Below are 17,512 nucleotides of genomic sequence, written 5' to 3'. Positions count from 1 at the left end.
AGGATGGAGGCAGAGATATGAAGGAGTTGGCTCACATGATTGTAGGGGTGGAAGGTCTAAAATCCATAGAATAGGCCTGTAGGCTGAAATTTCATAGAAGACTTGAGGTTTCAGTTTTGATGCAAATTCTGCTGAGCAACAGCTGAAAACTCAGGGAAGTTTCATAAGTTGAAGTCTTAAGGAAAACTGTTTCTTGGCAAACACAAGTTTTTGCTTCTGAGGTTTCCAACTGATAGGCTGTGGTCCATCACAGTACTAGAGGGTAATCTACCCAAAGTCTACTGATTGCCTGTTAATCACATCTAAAACATACCTACACAACAGTGTGTTTGAGCAAACAAATTTTAGGCATGTCCTCAAAAGTCCTCCTATCCACAAGAGAATCATCCAACCCCACTGAAAGCGTATCTGGATTCCCAGCCACACTGTGGGAGCGCGGAGTGGATGCTAAGAGAGGTTGGGCCCATTTCATTTGATCACTTACTGTCCTTATGCCCCAAATCGCATGACCTAGCTTTCTACTCAAAATGTGATCTCACACCTGTAGTATCTGTCCAAGTGGGACTATCAGAAAAGCAAAACACCAGCTATTAACTCCAAAAGTTCTCATTTGGAGTTTTTTGTTTTGGTATACTTTTCTACCATCTGTATCTTTTTTCTATGCTTTCTGCGTGCAATAAAAAGTTCTAAAATTTTTTAGCAGCAACTGCATTTAAGCCTTGCCATTTACATCTAACGAGGCGAAATCCGTACCGGTTAGGTGTTTGCCAGTGTGCGCGCTGGGATCGGTTTCCGGCGGTTAGGGTTTGGTTGGTTTCAAACTATTAAATACACCAGTGAGAATGTAATCTGGCCGCGCTACTGCGCCTCTATCGATTTCTTACACACTCCACATCAATCCTCTCCCCTTTCTTTCCCCACCCGAAGCAAAGATTCGCCGGTTCAAGCACCGCGAGCCGTCCAGCTTCTACGAAAACCTGGAGTAAGAGACTTCAGGGTTCCCAAAGGAGCCAGTTGACGCTATAGAGCATGCGTAAAGAAGAGTGCGCACGCATGCGCTTCGGCGGCGCAGGGGGCGCGCGCCGGTCTCTCTAGGCCGCTTGGAGGCTGCGCGCTCGGTTGACGCGTTCGGCGGTACGGAGGCTGCCTGACTCCGGGAGGGGAAGGAGCGGCGGAGGGGGTGAGGTGGGGGGCTGAACCCGGAAGTGGGTAGGCGCTGGAGAGTGCGCGCCCTGAGTGGAGCTCGGCGGCAGGGAGCCAGCGGGGGAGCCTTGGGTTCCCGGTAATGGGTCGGCGGGGCGTTTGCCCTGGGGAACTGGGTGGGAAGGGTAGCGGGCTTCTTATCGGCGAGAGCACTCTCCGCCTAGCCGGGGCCTGGGAAAGCTCTGTGGCTCCCTTTAGTCCTCCCTCCGGGTGACCTCGCTTCTCTAGGTCTGCGCCCCTCCTGGGGCCGTCTCCTGCCCGGAGGTTTTGGGGCGAGGGACGCGCTCTGTGTCTGAAAAACTGTGCCTTGTCTGCCCCGGGAAAACACGTTTATGGAGAGCCTCGGGTTTTGCGTCCGCGACGCCTTTATTGTCACTCTCCTAGCACCCCTAAACCACGACCGAAGCCCCCCTCGATCTGCACTATGTAAGTGATCTTGGAGGGATTCCACCCATTTCTGCTCAGTTACTACCACCCTGTTGGTAAATCAGGCCTGGGAGGTGTGCTCTGGCTTCCTTTAAAATTATTCTTTTGTTGGCTGTCTTTTCTAACCTGGCCCTCCTTGTTCACCGCCCTAAAATCTTAACCATGAATGAATGTTGCGACTTTGTCATAATTTAGTTATAATTTAGAAGAGATGAGTTGACAGATTGCTTGACTCCTTTAAGATTGCTTTAGGAGTTAATTTACATGATTCTTACACTTTTGCAGACCATGAAACCCTCGGGCACGCCCCTGCAGAAGCTGTTAACCAAGACAATCTAGTTTTCCTTTATAAATCTCTTTAAGACCCTTATGAAGTTTCCTGTTTTGAAATTGCTGTACTGCAATGAAGAAAAGGAGAAAGGTTGCTTCAAGTCTTGACGAAAAGATTCATCTAGGCTATCATAAAGATTCTTCAGAAGGAAATGTTGCAGTGGAGTGTGACCAAGTGACCACTCATTCTACAGAAAGACCTGAAGCTCTTCACTGTTACCAGGACCTTCCTCCCTCTCCAGATCAGAGAAAGCTTTTGAGTTCTTTGCAGTATAATAAGAATTTGCTAAAGTACTTAAATGATGATAGGCAGAAGCAACCATCTTTCTGTGATTTACTTATCATAGTAGAAGGAAAAGAATTTAGTGCACATAAAGTAGTCGTTGCTGTTGGCAGTAGTTATTTTCATGCATGTTTGAGTAAAAATCCAAGCACTGATGTTGTCACCCTGGATCACGTAACACATTCAGTTTTTCAGCATTTGCTTGAATTTCTTTATACATCAGAGTTCTTTGTGTACAAATATGAAATACCTCTTGTTTTAGAGGCTGCAAAATTTTTGGACATTATAGATGCAGTAAAGCTGCTAAATAATGAAAATGTTGCCACTTTTCAATCAGAACTAACTGAAAAGTCCTCACCAGAAGAAACACTAAATGAATTAACTGGAAGACTATCAAATAATCATCAGTGCAAATTCTGTAGTAGACATTTTTGTTATAAAAAGTCTTTAGAGAATCACTTGGCTAAAACTCATAGGTCCCTTTTATTAGGGAAAAAACATGGGTTAAAAATGCTGGAGAGAAGTTTTTCAGCAAGAAGATCAAAAAGGAATCGGAAGTGCCCTATTAAATTTGATGACACCAGTGATGATGAACAAGAAAGTGGTGATGGGTCAGACAATTTGAATCAAGAAAGTTTTGATAAGGAAAAGTCGGATAGAAATGATTCAGAGGATCCTGGAAGTGAATATAATGCTGAAGAGGATGAGCTAGAAGAGGAGATGTCAGATGAATATTCTGACATTGAAGAACAAAGTGAAAAAGATAATGATGTGGAAGAGGAACCTGAAGCTGCTGATTCTGTAGGAAACATTCATGAAGGGTTAACTCCAGTAGTCATTCAAAACAGTAACAAAAAAATATTGCAGTGTCCTAAATGTGATAAAACATTTGACCGAATAGGTAAGAAAAGAAAGCTTTGTTTTGTGTCTCTAATGACTTACCTTTGTTTGATCTCTTAAAGGTGATAATTTAAAACTAAACTTTGAAAGTAACTTTAAAAGAATGCCTAAGTAGGGATGATAATTCAGTTTTTCAATACAGTTTATCCTGTTCTTTTAAATTTGTTGTGACTCAGGAATTAAGTATTTATATTATGCTTTACATGCTACTTTTTCTTCATTGTATCCTAACAGCTAACAGATCGTTAGTTCATATATTTGGTGTGAAAGACTCTAGAGTATTAATAATTATGTACAGCTTTGGTTTATACAGCAATTTAATTTCAGAGATAAGTGCTACTTTTGAGTCATTAATTATATCAGATTTAATTTAATAATTTGTATACTATTTCCTCCTTATGCTTTGTGCTATGTATGTTATAAATACAGTCACCTTTCTAGTATTCAGCAGTTTTTAGAATTGTGATGTATTAGACTAATATGTAGTGAAAAATAAAATTGTGCTGAATATAATTTAATACTGTAGGTAGATAATTTAGGAAGTACCCTAATTAGTTGTCAACTTTTCCCCATTAGAAAAGCCTAAGAAATGTGTTCTATAACCTGAAGCCTTTATTTAATATTTTGAGATTGCTAGTAAAATCTAGTAAAATTTGCTAGTAAATAATTTTTGAAAGTGTCTTATATGAACTATTATTCTAATATATACTTTCAATTGCAATAGTTAAGCTCTTTACATGTAAATTCAAGTTAGGGAATTGTGAAATATATTTTAACCAGTACAATGATAAAATGTAAGTGCAACCTAATCTTATAAAATTAGTTACACAGTTTAGTTTATGCCCATGTCTCTGGTACTGTTCAGTTACTTATGTTACTGATCTAGGTAGAAATTGGCTTTGTAAATTTTTGGTAATCAATTGTTATCAAAATATGCTACAATATACACTATGGCATTACCATGGTAACTTTTTGCTTTTTAAATGCTTATTGACTTTCTGAATGAGAACTCTTTCAACAATCCAGTTTAATAATTTATTAATTTTTTTACTGTGAAGCTCTGTACAAATATGAATAAAATAACTTCTTTGGTAGTTTAGCCAATTGGAAGAACTTATTTATACAAGGAACTTGTTAGGCTAATTAACAGTGTTTTAGAGCTATTAACGAGTACTATGAGGGTATATATAGAGGAGAGAACTGCTATTTTGGGTTGAGGTATTTGAGAACATTTCATCTTTCTGATGGATTCTGTCTTAGACTTTGTACCTTAGCACATGCTTCCTGGATTCTGCCTTAATTGACCAATTTGACTTGGAGATGACTGAGCAAGGGTCATTTCACAGCATGCATTATAGGTCCAGCACATAGATCTCAGATTATCCTGCTGAACAGTGAGATTGGGCTGTGAGATGGTTTATGAGGGAGAGAAATTCAGGGTCCCAGTAAGATTGGGAAAGCTAGGGCCTAGGCTATAGCTCAGTGGTAGATCTGTTGCTTGACTAGCATTTGCAAGGCCCTGTACCACACACAAGACAATTGGGTAAACTATACTTTATAATACATAAACTAGGGGCAGGGATTTAGCTCAGTGGTTCCGCTGCCTGCCTGGCAAGCGCAAGGTCCCGAGTGCAATAACTGGTACAAAAAAAAAACAACGCAACTTTTCCATAATACATAATCTGTTCTGTGACATTTTCTAAAAAGAAACAAACTGAATTTTGCTTACTATAGCATTCCTTCAAATTTTATCACAAGACACTTTTGAGAGAACTGCATTTAATGTCCCAGGAAACTAGAGTTTTACACAAATTCAGAAGACATTGTTCAAAATTAAGGTGTGTTGTACTAAGAGGAGGGCTGTAAAATGCCTTTTACCAAATTAAGTCCAGGTAGTTACGGAATCAATAGGTCACACTGTAGGCTCATGTCTAGATTACTTTCAAAACGTGCTTTACATTACACTTCTCCCCTTATGCTTATCCATATTAGAGGTGCTTGCTTTTTGCTAGTACTTTCTCGTCTCTACTACATTAGTATATCTCTCTCTGTCTTCCTTTTATGTATATCTTATATCAAATAGATTAAAAAGCATAAGCTAAGTAATATCAGGCTGCCTGAATTTTTTTAATCCAGGACTTTAATACAGGACTTAGCCCATCTGCTTTTGTTTTCTGTGTGAGACCATGCTAATGTGATGCTAATAGCACCTTCTTATGGAGGATTATGATGAGGAATAAAGGGGATAAGGAATCACTTAAGATATTGCACAGATTTAAGTGTTCAAGGAATGATAGCTGCTCTTATTCAGGAATCAAACATTTATTGTCTCTAAGCTGCCTAACACTTTCATAAATAAATATGAAATGATATATCCTCTGAAATTTTAGAGCTTAATGGGTGCATACAGAAAACAACTATATTATAATAACGATAATCTTACCAAGATAAATACAGAGGACTGTGGGGATCAGAAGATGTTTTATAGAGCAAGCAGTATTTGAGCTGAGACTTAGTAGGAATTTACAAGGCAGGAGGACCAATTTACAAAGGCATTGAGGTATGTTGTATTCTACAGATCACTAAGATGTGTATGGTTTCAAGATGGGCAAGGAATTCTAATGCAAATAATAGGAGATGAGGATCGGCAAGTATGAAGAGGTCAGATTTTGAATGGCTTGTATGCGGTACAGAGGACTTTAGATGTTGTCTGAGAGAAACAAGTGTTCAAAAACACTTGACAAAGAAAATGGCAGCCTATAGGAGTTATAGAAAGATCACTTCGGCTTCACTGTAGAAAGGAAATTGGGAAAAGGAATGAGAAAGCCAGGGAGACAAGAAGGAGCATATAGCAAATGACCAGAAGCACACTGCTGCCAGGACCAAGAAGATGAATGGTATTGGGAATGAAAAATGAGACAAGGGTAGAGCATAGTGTTGTACTGAACATTAAATGGTATGGATTGGTGGTGAGTAGAATGAAAAGAATATATAGAATGTATATCTGAAGTGTCCTGTATTTTCTGAGCAGTTTAAGAGCTACCATCCAATCCTTGTATTACATTTATTCCTTTCATAGGACTTAAAAATGTCCACCCAGATTGTTGGGTGTTATTTTATCTCATTGATTGTTAATTCTAACTAAATTTGGAGCTTGAAGCTTATGCGTTTTACTCTTCATTAGTATTCTTGGTCATTTTAAGTAATATCCTAGGTCATTTTAAGTAGTAAAATTTCAGTAAATGCTTATTTATTTGAGCTAAGTGGAAAAGTTGGTATCTCGCTTCACATTGAACTTGTAAGAAGCCAGTTACACTTCCTTATCAGCTTTTAACTTGGCTGCCTTGGAATGAATTTGAGAGACTCACTTGAACCATTAGCTAAACAACGTGTAATGTAATAATTTGATTGAATTACTGCGGATCTTTTATCTTTTCTGATGTTCTTAATAGTTGGTTGAAGTGAGACTTCTGATCCAGTTCTATCTTTCCTTAGCTGTCCTTTCCAGCTGTCCTTTTCTCTGCAAATTCTCCTGCAAATAAGAATTCTCTGACCTTTCCCCTTACACCAAAAACCTAGTGGGTAAAGATGCAAAAATAAAAAGACAGATGGGGTGAGAGAAAATTTGGATAATTTTTCTGTTTTATTTTTCCTACAGAGAACTAAAGTCTTTCCTTGGATTAAAATCACAATCTCTTCTAGAGGTAAAAAATATTTTGTGCAACCCTTTTAAAAAATGAGATACTAGTCCATCCTGACAGATCCACTTAGTTCTTAGTGAAGAGTTAGTACAACAATGGCATAATTTAGTTTAAGACTAAATATTTTAGTTATGTATTTTTTATAGTATGTTATATGAATAGATTCAAGATACTGTTTAAGATTTAGTAGTATCAGATATATAAAAAATGTACTAACATTTCTTTTTAGAAAAACTGCATACAAATTGACAATTTTGCATGGCATGTGTAAGGCAATACTGAAACCCAAGGTCAAATTTGTTTATGTGAAAATGATTTGAGACAGTTCATAATGGGATTTAGTTCAGAAAAGTACTGTGGATAAGATTTCTTAATATTAGGTAGTTTTTGTTGCCAATCAAAAGTGCTTGGATGTAATGTCATATTCTATGAAGGAACACTTATTTTTTAATTAGAACTGGTACATTTGAAGAACCTTTTGATTTATACTTTATTATTGTATCTCCCCCCACATAAATACGAAGAAACAGATGTAGATACTGATGTTTTCTGCTGAGGCATATCCTCCCCCCAACACACACATACACCCTTACTAATTGCTTTAAATGTGATATTTATTTGGTGGTAAATTTTTATCCTCCCACTAGTCTCTGGAGATCTCTCTGGCTCTTTTGAATCCAGCATTCCCTCTGGGTTATTTCTTCTATTCAGAATTTCAAATCCATGGAGATAATAGGTCTTACAAGGGTTGTGGCCTTAAACTTTAATAACAAGAAAAGTTTTAATGTTATAATGAATTCTCTGTTTTCATGGGTTTTTGCAGAATGCATTTAAAATTGTTTTTAAAAATCTTTAGTGTTGTCTAACAGCTATTTCAGTTTAACTTTAGTGTCTATTATCTGGTTTAAATCTTTTCACGTCTGCTCATCTGTAGGAAAATGGAAACCTAGTAGGCAAAATGGTTTTGATTTTTTAACTTACCTGCCACTTTGATGGTTTTAGTATTGAATAGCATGTAACTTAATTTTTATTTGCTAACAAGAAAAGACTTAAGTACAAGGAAAATATTACTGAATATTTAATACAGCATCTTTACAGCAAAGGTATTTTTGTAGACAGTAAAAGATTGCTACAAAATTTTTCTTATCCTTTAAGATGTTTATTAAGTTAGTGTTCTTGTTCACTTGGTAATAAGTAATGAGATTAAGCACTAGAAGGTTGATAAAGTATCTTTCAGTCTTAAAAATCTGTTCTAAACATCACAGCCACAGTTAATCCCTAGTTAAGAATGAATGGATTCCAAAAATCACTTTATTGGTCATTTAAAAATCAGACTGTATATTCTTGATTTGTTTACATACTTTGCAATGAGTTTGTGTTATTTACATAGTTTTAAAAGTGAAATGTAAAACTTTTATAATCAAGGAAAACCGTTTTTTTAAGTTTCATATAATGACCTCTGTCTTTTTCCCAATGTTAGATCTGATCTCTTGAACACAGTAAAGGGAATGATGGAGGTAGGATATTTGTAAGAATATGTAAATGGGAAGGTGTGCTTTAGCACTGGTCTATAGGGAACTGATACACTAGGCGCTGTTAGCAGTGGCAGGTTCTCAGAAATGAAAACCATTCATATGTCTTGGAATGGATAGTTATAAGTTAGGTGTAGCTTGATTTGCAGTTGAGGTATATCTACATGTCCGTACTGTGATCAGTAATTCATATGCTAATGTTAATGATGGCTATTAATCACTAGTGCTTACATTAGAATGTTATAGTGTCATGTATAATTTATTTCTCAAAATCTGATGAAGTGTTACTAACTCAGGTACACAGAAGTTGAATTATTAGCCTAATTAAGATACACTGTTTAGGAAATGTCCAAACATTGGCTATGTTTTCTGGCTACATGCATGTTTTACAAAAAAAAAAAAAAAATTACCTACATAGTCTATACTTAAATGCCTAATGGGTTTTGTCCAACTTCTGTTTTTCTTTGTTTTTGATTGATATCCTTCCTCTTACTTTAAGGAAAATGCCTTGATTTCCTATAAAGTTGTAAAAATGTGATTATCCCAGTTTTTTAGTCCAGGAATATTTGAGGCATAGAAAGATTACTTGTCCAAGGTCCTATAGCCTGTTATTAGGATTCATATCCCAGTGCATGGCCCTAGTGCATGGTCCATGTGTTTATCTGTGATGCTGTTTTGCCTATGGAATGTAGAAGTTTATGTTCTAAATAATGATATAGAAGAACTTTTTCTAAGCCAATGTTTTTTTCTAGTGCTGGGATTGAATGTAGCGGCTCACACATGCTAGACAAGCACTCTACCCCTGAGCTACATCCCCTAGTTTATTTTTACTTTTGAGATAGGGTCTTGCTAAATTGTTCAGGCTGGCTACAAACTTGCAGTCCTCTTCCCTCAGTCTCCTGAATAGCTGCATTTACTGGTGTACACAACCATACTCTGTTTAAAATATATCTTTGCCTTTCATTTTTTCACTGTAACTTTTCTCTTTGAGAAGTCTATGTTAAATTATCTTGGTTATTACTATTGGAAATGCTGTAACATCTGTTCTGAAAATGTAGCACTTAGATACGCAGATTATAATGCTAATCTCACTTTATGTAGGACTATCCATTATACCTGTTCGTGCTTTCCTGTTTTTTCTTATACCAGTGATAGTGAACCTTTTAGAGCATTCAGTGAAACAGCCCACTGCAGCTTGCGTGCCACAGGTTTGCCACCACTGTCTTATACCATCTGTATATATTGGCTTTAGAAGATTAGTACTAAGCATGCAAATGTTAGTTTCCTTCTTTCCTAGTTTATTATAAGTTGGGGAATTCTTACATGAATATGTTAGAGTGGAGTACATGTCTTGATCAGTACTCTAGTTTTGTAGTGCCCCTCCAGATTACCTTCTGTGAGAAGAAAAATGAAAATATATAATATATGTATATTATTTTCCTTATTTAGGGTATTTATAAAAGATTATGATTTCCCTCCATTTTATGGATGTACATAGTAATAGTAAATTATGAAAATAATAATGAGTAGATATTTTGCTAAAGGCTAGTTTTAAAATTTTTAAAGTTTTAAGTTTAGAGAATTTGCCAACAGTTTTTAAATATTTTTTTAAATCACTCATGTCAAATGTATGATGTGAATAAAATGTGTGACATGAATAATTGTTTTCAAATGACCCCAGTTTTTTAGAGAAAGTATATACCGAACGATAAGCTCAAAGCAATCTTGGTGGTTTCTCTGAGTTAGAAGTTTAGGTCGTTTTTTTCTCGTTTTCTGTGTGGATTTGGGATTGTATTTTAAATTTGCTAAATCATAACCTTTATTCCACTGTCAAATTTCAGCCACAGTGCAGCAAATATACGATTAAACATAATTTTTCTTTTTATAGGGAAATATGAAAGCCACACCCGTGTGCACACCGGTGAGAAGCCCTTTGAGTGTGACGTTTGTCACCAGCGCTACTCAACAAAGTCTAACTTAACTGTTCACAGAAAGAGGCACAGCAGTGAAAGAGAATTTCCTAAGAAGGAGCACAAATGCCCTTATTGTAATAAACTTCACGCCAGCAAGAAGACTTTAGCCAAGCATGTAAAGAGGCAAGTATTGCCTTGGTTCCGTAATCTACCTTGTGGCATCTCATGTATATAGAATAAGCTAAAAGCATCTATGCAGTGCCCATCTCCCATCCTTCCATTGCTTAATGTTTTGCAGGTTACAAGTTAAGAGCAGCAAATGTTAGTTTGTTCATATTTTTGTTGCTATTGAGATGAGATATTTTTATATTGAAACAATATAGTCTGTAATACAAAGGTTTATGTTTAACATTTTGATTGTCCTCTTTTCTGTCTCGTGTTTTACCAGGTATGTATTTAGAAATAGCATGGTCTTAAAACTCTTGGAAATTTGTTTTTTATATTCAAGTTTGTGTTTAAAGTGTAAAAAAGTTTGTGAGAATATTTAATAGTGTATTGTAAATTTACTCTGAAGAAAATTAAATTTACGAAATCTGAACTAAAAAAAATCTGGTGAATAGCACTGCACATTATCTATAAATGGCTAGGTTCTGACTTGCATTTAAAATATGATTAGAATTTTCTTTACCTATTTCTCCATAAACTTAAGGATACTGATAAATTTATTAAAAATGGTGATGATACCTGTGTTCTTACTACATGTGCCTATTTTTTAAAGAAGGAAATCAGTACCTGATTCTTACAATTACTATTGGTAGATTATGTGGAATATTGACCTAATCTTTTCTTCATCTTTTTCTTTGATAGATTTCATCCTGAAAATGCACAAGAATTTATTTCCATTAAGAAGACTAAGAGTGAAAGTTGGAAATGTGATGTAAGAATTTTTAATTTGTATTAGAAAACCAAAGTAAGTTTAATAGTGCTTTTAGGAAAGAAAGGTTATTAGGTTTTACACTAATATAGAGGTTTTTTTTTTTTTATGTATATACAAAGTTATTCTGGTATGAGTTAATTTTTAGATGTTGCACCTGGGAAGTAGAAATTATGAGTTTTTACTTTTACCAAAATCACTGTGTTGTATTCTTACGCGATATACCTGATCTGTATGTTACTGTTGCAGAGCATGAAATGTTAGAAATCCCTCACCTCCATTTCTGGTTATCTGTTGCTGCATAATAACCTACCTCAGTAGTTAGTGTTCTTGCACAACTGATTTGTTTTGTTTTGCCTTTTTATGCATCAGGAATCCAAATGTAGGGCAGGCTTTTGCTAGGTAGTTTTCTGTTCCCACAGTGTCAGTTGAAGTCACTTAGTTGTGTCTAGCTAGTGGGTGATCTGGCCTGGTTTGGGGCCACTTCCAAAGTGGCCAAACCATATGACTGGCAGTTTGGTGTTACCTGATGACTAGGAGTAAACAAGGATGGACCAGTGACCAGGAGCCTCTTTGTTCTTTTCATGAGGCTATTTGGGCTGCTGGGTTCCAGGACTGAGTGTTCCAGGAAGCCTAGAATGGTAAGAATTACAAAGCTTTTCATGGCGTAGCCTCAGACATACCAAATTTTCACTTCTACCACATTCTTCTGATCAAACAAGTCACCGTAGCCAGGCAGATTTAAGGCGAAGGGAACTAGACTTTTTTAGGGGGAGCCAAGAATTTATGGACAGCTATCCTATTACATCGCTAAAGTATTCAACTTTCAGTTCTATCTTCCCCTTACTGAGTTTTATCATTTTCAGCTATAAACTGATGAAATTGATAATTATGTCTACTTCATTGGATTATTGTGAGAATTAAGTAAAATAATCCATGAAATACTTAGTATTGTGACTGGTATATATGTTTTTTTGTTGAAATAGCCTTATAAAATTCTTACAAATGTCACATTTCTCTAAGATTTGTGTTTCTTCCTTCTGACCACTTAAAGAGATAAATTTTGAAATGCTTTTTCTGTGACTTCTTACTCGTATTCCTAATCAAATACACGGGGACAATGATAAAGTCTTTTATTTTTGACACATAAGTGGTTTAAACATATATTAAAGATATTAAGAATTAAGAGATTAAGAATTGTCTAGAATTAAGCCCTGTTAAACCTACAAAGAGATGAAATTCAATTATTTTTAGTACTAATTTAAAATAATTCCTTACTGTAATTCTACCAGGGCCCCCTCCCTCCCTACAATTAGAATTTGGTTATACTTTTGGGAGAGATTTTTCTTCATCTGAATTTTTTTCTCATTATGAATGTTTTAATTTTTTTAACTCTGATTCTCTTGCATTTATATGCATTTTAATTTAGATTTGTAAGAAATCTTTTACTCGAAGACCACACTTGGAGGAACACATGATTCTGCATTCTCAAGATAAGCCTTTTAAGTGTACCTATTGTGAAGAACATTTCAAATCACGGTTTGCACGGTTAAAGCATCAGGAAAAGTTCCATCTGGGTAAGCAAGATACTCTTTCTTGAAGCAGTCGTGACAGTTATTGATTACTGCTTCATAATGGAGGAGACATCTCTGAAACTACTCTTTCTTTTAAAGTCCTTATTTTTTTTAAAGTAGTTTCAGATTCACAGCTAAAGAGGTTAGAGATATTTCTCATTATAGCCCCTGCTCCCACACACCTATACCATTCCTGTTGTCAGCATCCTCCACCAGAGTGGTGTACTTTTTTTTTTTCCAGTATCTGGAATCGAACTCAGGACCTTGCACTTGCGAGGTAGGTGTGGTGTCACTGAGCTAAATCCCTGGCCCTCGAAGTGGTGTATTTGTTATAGCTGATGAATGTCCCAAGTTTTGGTGATTATAAATAAAACTGTTATAAACATGTAGTGCAAATTTTTTTTCTTTTCTTTTTTTTGGGTACCGGGGATCAAACTCAGGACCTTGGGTGTATGAGGCAGGCGTGGTGCCACTGAGCTAAATCCCCAGCCCTATAGTGCAAGTTCTTATGTGGACACAAATTTTCAGCTCCTTAGGTAAATGCCTAGGAGTGTGAAGGCACTAGTAGATGGTAAGAGAGTATATTTAGTTTGTAAAAAACCACCGTACTGTCTTCTAAAGTTGCTGTATAAATGTATAAAAGGATCAACATTTTACCTTTAAAAAACAAAATGTGTCTGAGCAGACAGATTTTAACAATTTACTTCAATACAAATGGAGGCTGTGTGTTGTGTGACACAGAGAGGTAGGCACTGTGTCACAAGACAGGAAAATAAAGGTTGGTTTCTTGATGAGAAGCAGGAAGGAGTTTCTGAGGAAGAACGCACTTGAGTGCATCTAGAAAAAGAGGTAGGCACTGGTGTGGTCAACGCCGGTCATAATGAAGACTCAAGGCTTACAAACCAGGAGGGGAAACTGAAGATACCGAGGCTGGTGGGTTTGTTAGTTTTCTTACGGAACCGAGGCATCTAGTTAGTTAGACTTAGACATTCCGGGGAGGGGAGTGGATCACGGGGACACGAAACTTACCAGTATAGCTTTTTAAAAATTATTCTTTTGCTTCTTTCCATATTGAAAAAAAATATACAGGAAAATTCTAGTTTATTTGGTGTGTATATGCTTATAAACTAGAATTTTCAAAATTCTAGGGAGGAATGTGGTGTGATTTTCATAGTAGGCAGAATGTGTTTTGAGAAGTGCAGATTGCAATCATTATGAATCTGTCACTTTAATTACTGTATCTTTTTTGTTGCTTTGGTTTTTACCTTGGCCTCATTTCCTATGATTTGTGATAAAGATGGCTGTCAGCCTTACCAGTATTTTATCCTACCAGCTTAGCCTAAAACAGAAATGATATTTTTTAAACAAAAGTTACAGGAAAATATAATGAATGCTCATTTTGGGTCTTTTATTTACTTAATCTTAGTGATTTTCACCTAAGCAAATACTCTGCTTTTGTCAACTTCTTGGGTCCATTTGTGCTCCGTAGGAGCAGGGAGAGTGGAGAGATTTTTAATAGCACATTGTACTTAGTAAAAGGCTAGATATGAATTAACATACTTGTTGAATGAGTTAATAAGTGAGGAAAAGATTCAGATCCCATGGAAAATGATATATTAGAAATTAAAAATGTTATAAATACTTAATACAATGTAGACTTTTGAGGTCATCTCTCATTTCTAATATATAAAACATGTTGAAATTTTCCCAGGCTACGTGGCTACTGAGCAATTTTATAGATATTTTTATATGCTTATATACTTATAGATATGTTTGTGAATGCCAGTGTCCAAATTGTGCTATTATGGTTAATTCATTGCAATTTCTTCTTTAGTTTGTTCCTTCAAATTTTGAGACATCTTCCTTGAGCTCTATCTGTGTTTCTTTTCACATATTCTTTTAGTTTGCTATGCAGTAAAACTTATTGTCTCCACATGTTTACTTGCTAAAATCATGGTGAAATTCAGAGTTTTCATTATTACCATGAGAAATTTGGTTTAATTTTGTAAGATTAAATGAAAATGTGCTGCAGTATTTTCACTCTACTCAGTATCACCAAAAACTTGTGTTGAGAACAGTGGTATGCAGTGTGGTCACAATATATAGTGAATATTTACATTTTTAAAAATTTATTACAGTAAAGGACACATTGCCATTAATCCCCCTCATGACACTCTCCCTCCCTTTCAGTACATTTATCTCATCATTCTTGCCACTCTTTGAAGCAGTTCCTGAAAGTCCTCTTTTGTGAATATTTTTATGAGATGTGATCAGATCTGCAGTGATTGCTGCTGTTGAGTGCCACCCAACAGACGGCAGGCTTTATGGTGTGTCTCCATCCACCCTATTCAGTGGGTGACTGACCATGGAAGGTACACGTTTTAAATCAAGTCAAGACATTGAGGCAGTCACGACAGTGCAACTAAAGACACTCACCACCGAAGACTTCGAGAACGGCTTCAGAAAGTGACAAGAGCTATGGGATAAGCCTGAAACAAGGGAAGTGTTTTGAGGGCGATTAATGCCAGTGTGTCCTTTAGTGTAACAATTTTTGAAAATTTAAACCTTCACCATATCACCCCATGTATATTTCCAAGAGATAAGCTCTTATTATTCTTTTCATTCTTTCAAGGTTTCACCTCCTCTTCACAGAGAGTATATAGTATTTTCTGCTTGGTTTCTGTCTGATTTCAAAGTAGGAATTGGCCATTTCAACTTATAATACATTAGTTTCTTTGGCATTTATTATATGTCTGTTACATGCCAGCCCTATACATGGCTCTAGGGACATAAAAATGATAGTTAACGGGCTTCTAGAAATAATCTGAAGGGGAGAGAAAACTACAAGTCAATAAATGCAGTGTATTATGATTCATACCCTGATATTGGTAGCCATAAATTTATAGCAAATCTATTAAATTTACCTCAGGATTGTGCTTTAACTTTAAATGCACACTATTCTTTTCTTCTTTTTTCTTTTAGGTCCTTTTCCATGTGATATATGTGGTCGGCAGTTCAACGACACTGGAAATTTGAAACGCCATATAGAATGTACTCATGGTGGAAAGAGAAAATGGACTTGCTTTATTTGTGGGAAATCAGTACGAGAAAGGTGATGAATTATTTGTATAACCAGAAAAATTTTAGTACATTTGTGTAGAAATAATTATAAATATGACATATGAATGGATACAGTAATTCAAGACACAATACCTGAAGTATGCATTAGTTTAAAATATAAGGATAAAAGAAGATATTATATACACTGCATAAGATGATATGGAATCAGGATTTGCAGCTTTAAATGGTTGACATGTCATTTTATCTCTATGTAATCCAATTAAAAATTCATTAAAGGTTTGTTTTTTAAAGATAGGAAAAATAAGTGTGAAGACTGCAATGGTTTGAAAGCCATAAAGCGGACGAATCAGTGGTAACTGACTTAGCAAATATAAGAAAGACAAAGTCCATAGTGACAGTGAAGAAATACAAGAGCCTAGTTACAGAGTCCACACAAGGTATGGGAACAGATGCCACTGGGACTCCAGGGAAGGAACGACAAAGCAGGGAGCCGAAACTCCTTGGAAGTCAAAACTTGGAGTCAAAACTCTGGACATTTTAAATGCTAGGGAACCCTCAAACTCCAGCTAGACTTTGATCCAGAGATCTATTCTCATTGTTTTCTGTGCCCTTTAGTACTTACTAGTAAGAGTATTGTAAGGTTTGTGCTTGCTACTCAACTTTTCAGAAGCGTACACTGTATTGTTTAGTCTCTCTCACACACACACACACACACACACACCTTTATGTATATAGTAGAACAAAAAAGGAAATGCTTAGTATATATGGTTATTTTCTGAGGAAGAAGAATGAGATGTAGGAGAAGCATTATGGAGGTATTTTAGGGTACTACTCATTTTCCAATTCTTAATCTACATATTTGTTTAATATTACTCTTTATAGTACATACAAATTTTATCTTCAGTTCATAAAAATTTCATAACTAAAAAATTAGAAATGGTTTTCTTTAACAGATGGTTATGATGGAGGAATAGGAGAATCAGTATACTATATACAATGAAATCATAGTTACAGATTGAAAAATTGTGTTGCTTACTACATGGATTATAATCTTCTTTTTCCCCATCTAGAGCTTTGTGTAAAAACAAAAAGCAAACAAGCTGAAAACCCAAATAAAAATAACCATTTTATGTTTTCACTCTTAAGTACTTAATAGGGGGTTTAGGAATATTTTTAGGAGTATTTTCCACAAAAGTGTTTTATAAATGAAACTGGCACTTGTCAAGTGTTGGTGAACCTTGTAGAAGAGCACCCTCTGCTGGCAGAGCTCTGCTTTCATTTTTTTAGTCCTTAAACTCTTAAAACCCAGGGACAGTTATAGCTAAAAGCCTGCAAAGGTGAGTCATATTTACCTTTAACTTACTCCCCCTTAAAAAGTTTCGTTTAGGGCCTGAGGATTTAGCTCAGTGGTTCCACCGCCTGCTTCTCAAGTGCAAGGTCCCAAGTTTGATCCCTGGTACCCCTCCCCCCCAAAAAAGTTTCATTTCCTCTCAGCACTTCAGTATGTGGGGAGGCCCCAAAAGTTAGAGCTGTAGGGGTCACTCCTGATATATGTGGAGTAGTGATAGCTGCACAGTAACCCATCCAGGGTCAGCTGGCTAAAAGGACTTGGGAAAAGCAACCACATCCTTTCTA

At 36.1% G+C, this 17,512-nt stretch overlaps 1 protein-coding gene across 4 annotated transcripts in view; it reads left to right on the top strand.

Moving 5' to 3' along the window:
* The first annotated feature begins 1,062 nt into the window (after positions 1-1,062).
* Zbtb41 (zinc finger and BTB domain containing 41) overlaps positions 1,063-17,512 on the top strand; it is a 30,883-nt gene continuing 14,433 nt past the window's right edge. The window contains exons 1-6 of one of the 4 annotated variants that reach the window (XM_087193841.1): positions 1,063-1,134; positions 1,915-3,143; positions 10,264-10,471; positions 11,156-11,225; positions 12,652-12,799; positions 15,779-15,908. In XM_087193841.1, coding sequence (XP_087049967.1) covers positions 2,033-3,143; positions 10,264-10,471; positions 11,156-11,225; positions 12,652-12,799; positions 15,779-15,908 — 1,667 coding nt within the window. In that variant the 5' untranslated portion in view covers positions 1,063-1,134; positions 1,915-2,032. Of the gene's footprint in view, positions 1,283-1,470; positions 1,630-1,914; positions 3,144-10,263; positions 10,472-11,155; positions 11,226-12,651; positions 12,800-15,778; positions 15,909-17,512 lie in introns of those variants that run through there. The other 3 variants (XM_021240621.2, XM_013077941.3, XM_021240620.2) reach the window with 3 other exon arrangements.

The sequence above is a fragment of the Heterocephalus glaber genome, unplaced genomic scaffold, assembly GCF_053883595.1.
Source record: "Heterocephalus glaber isolate CG9 unplaced genomic scaffold, H.glaber_assembly_v1.0 deba00001600, whole genome shotgun sequence".
Classification (NCBI taxonomy): Eukaryota; Metazoa; Chordata; class Mammalia; order Rodentia; family Bathyergidae; genus Heterocephalus; species Heterocephalus glaber.
The sequence above is the reverse complement of the archived record's forward strand: the minus strand, read 5'-3'. Positions and strand labels throughout refer to the sequence as shown.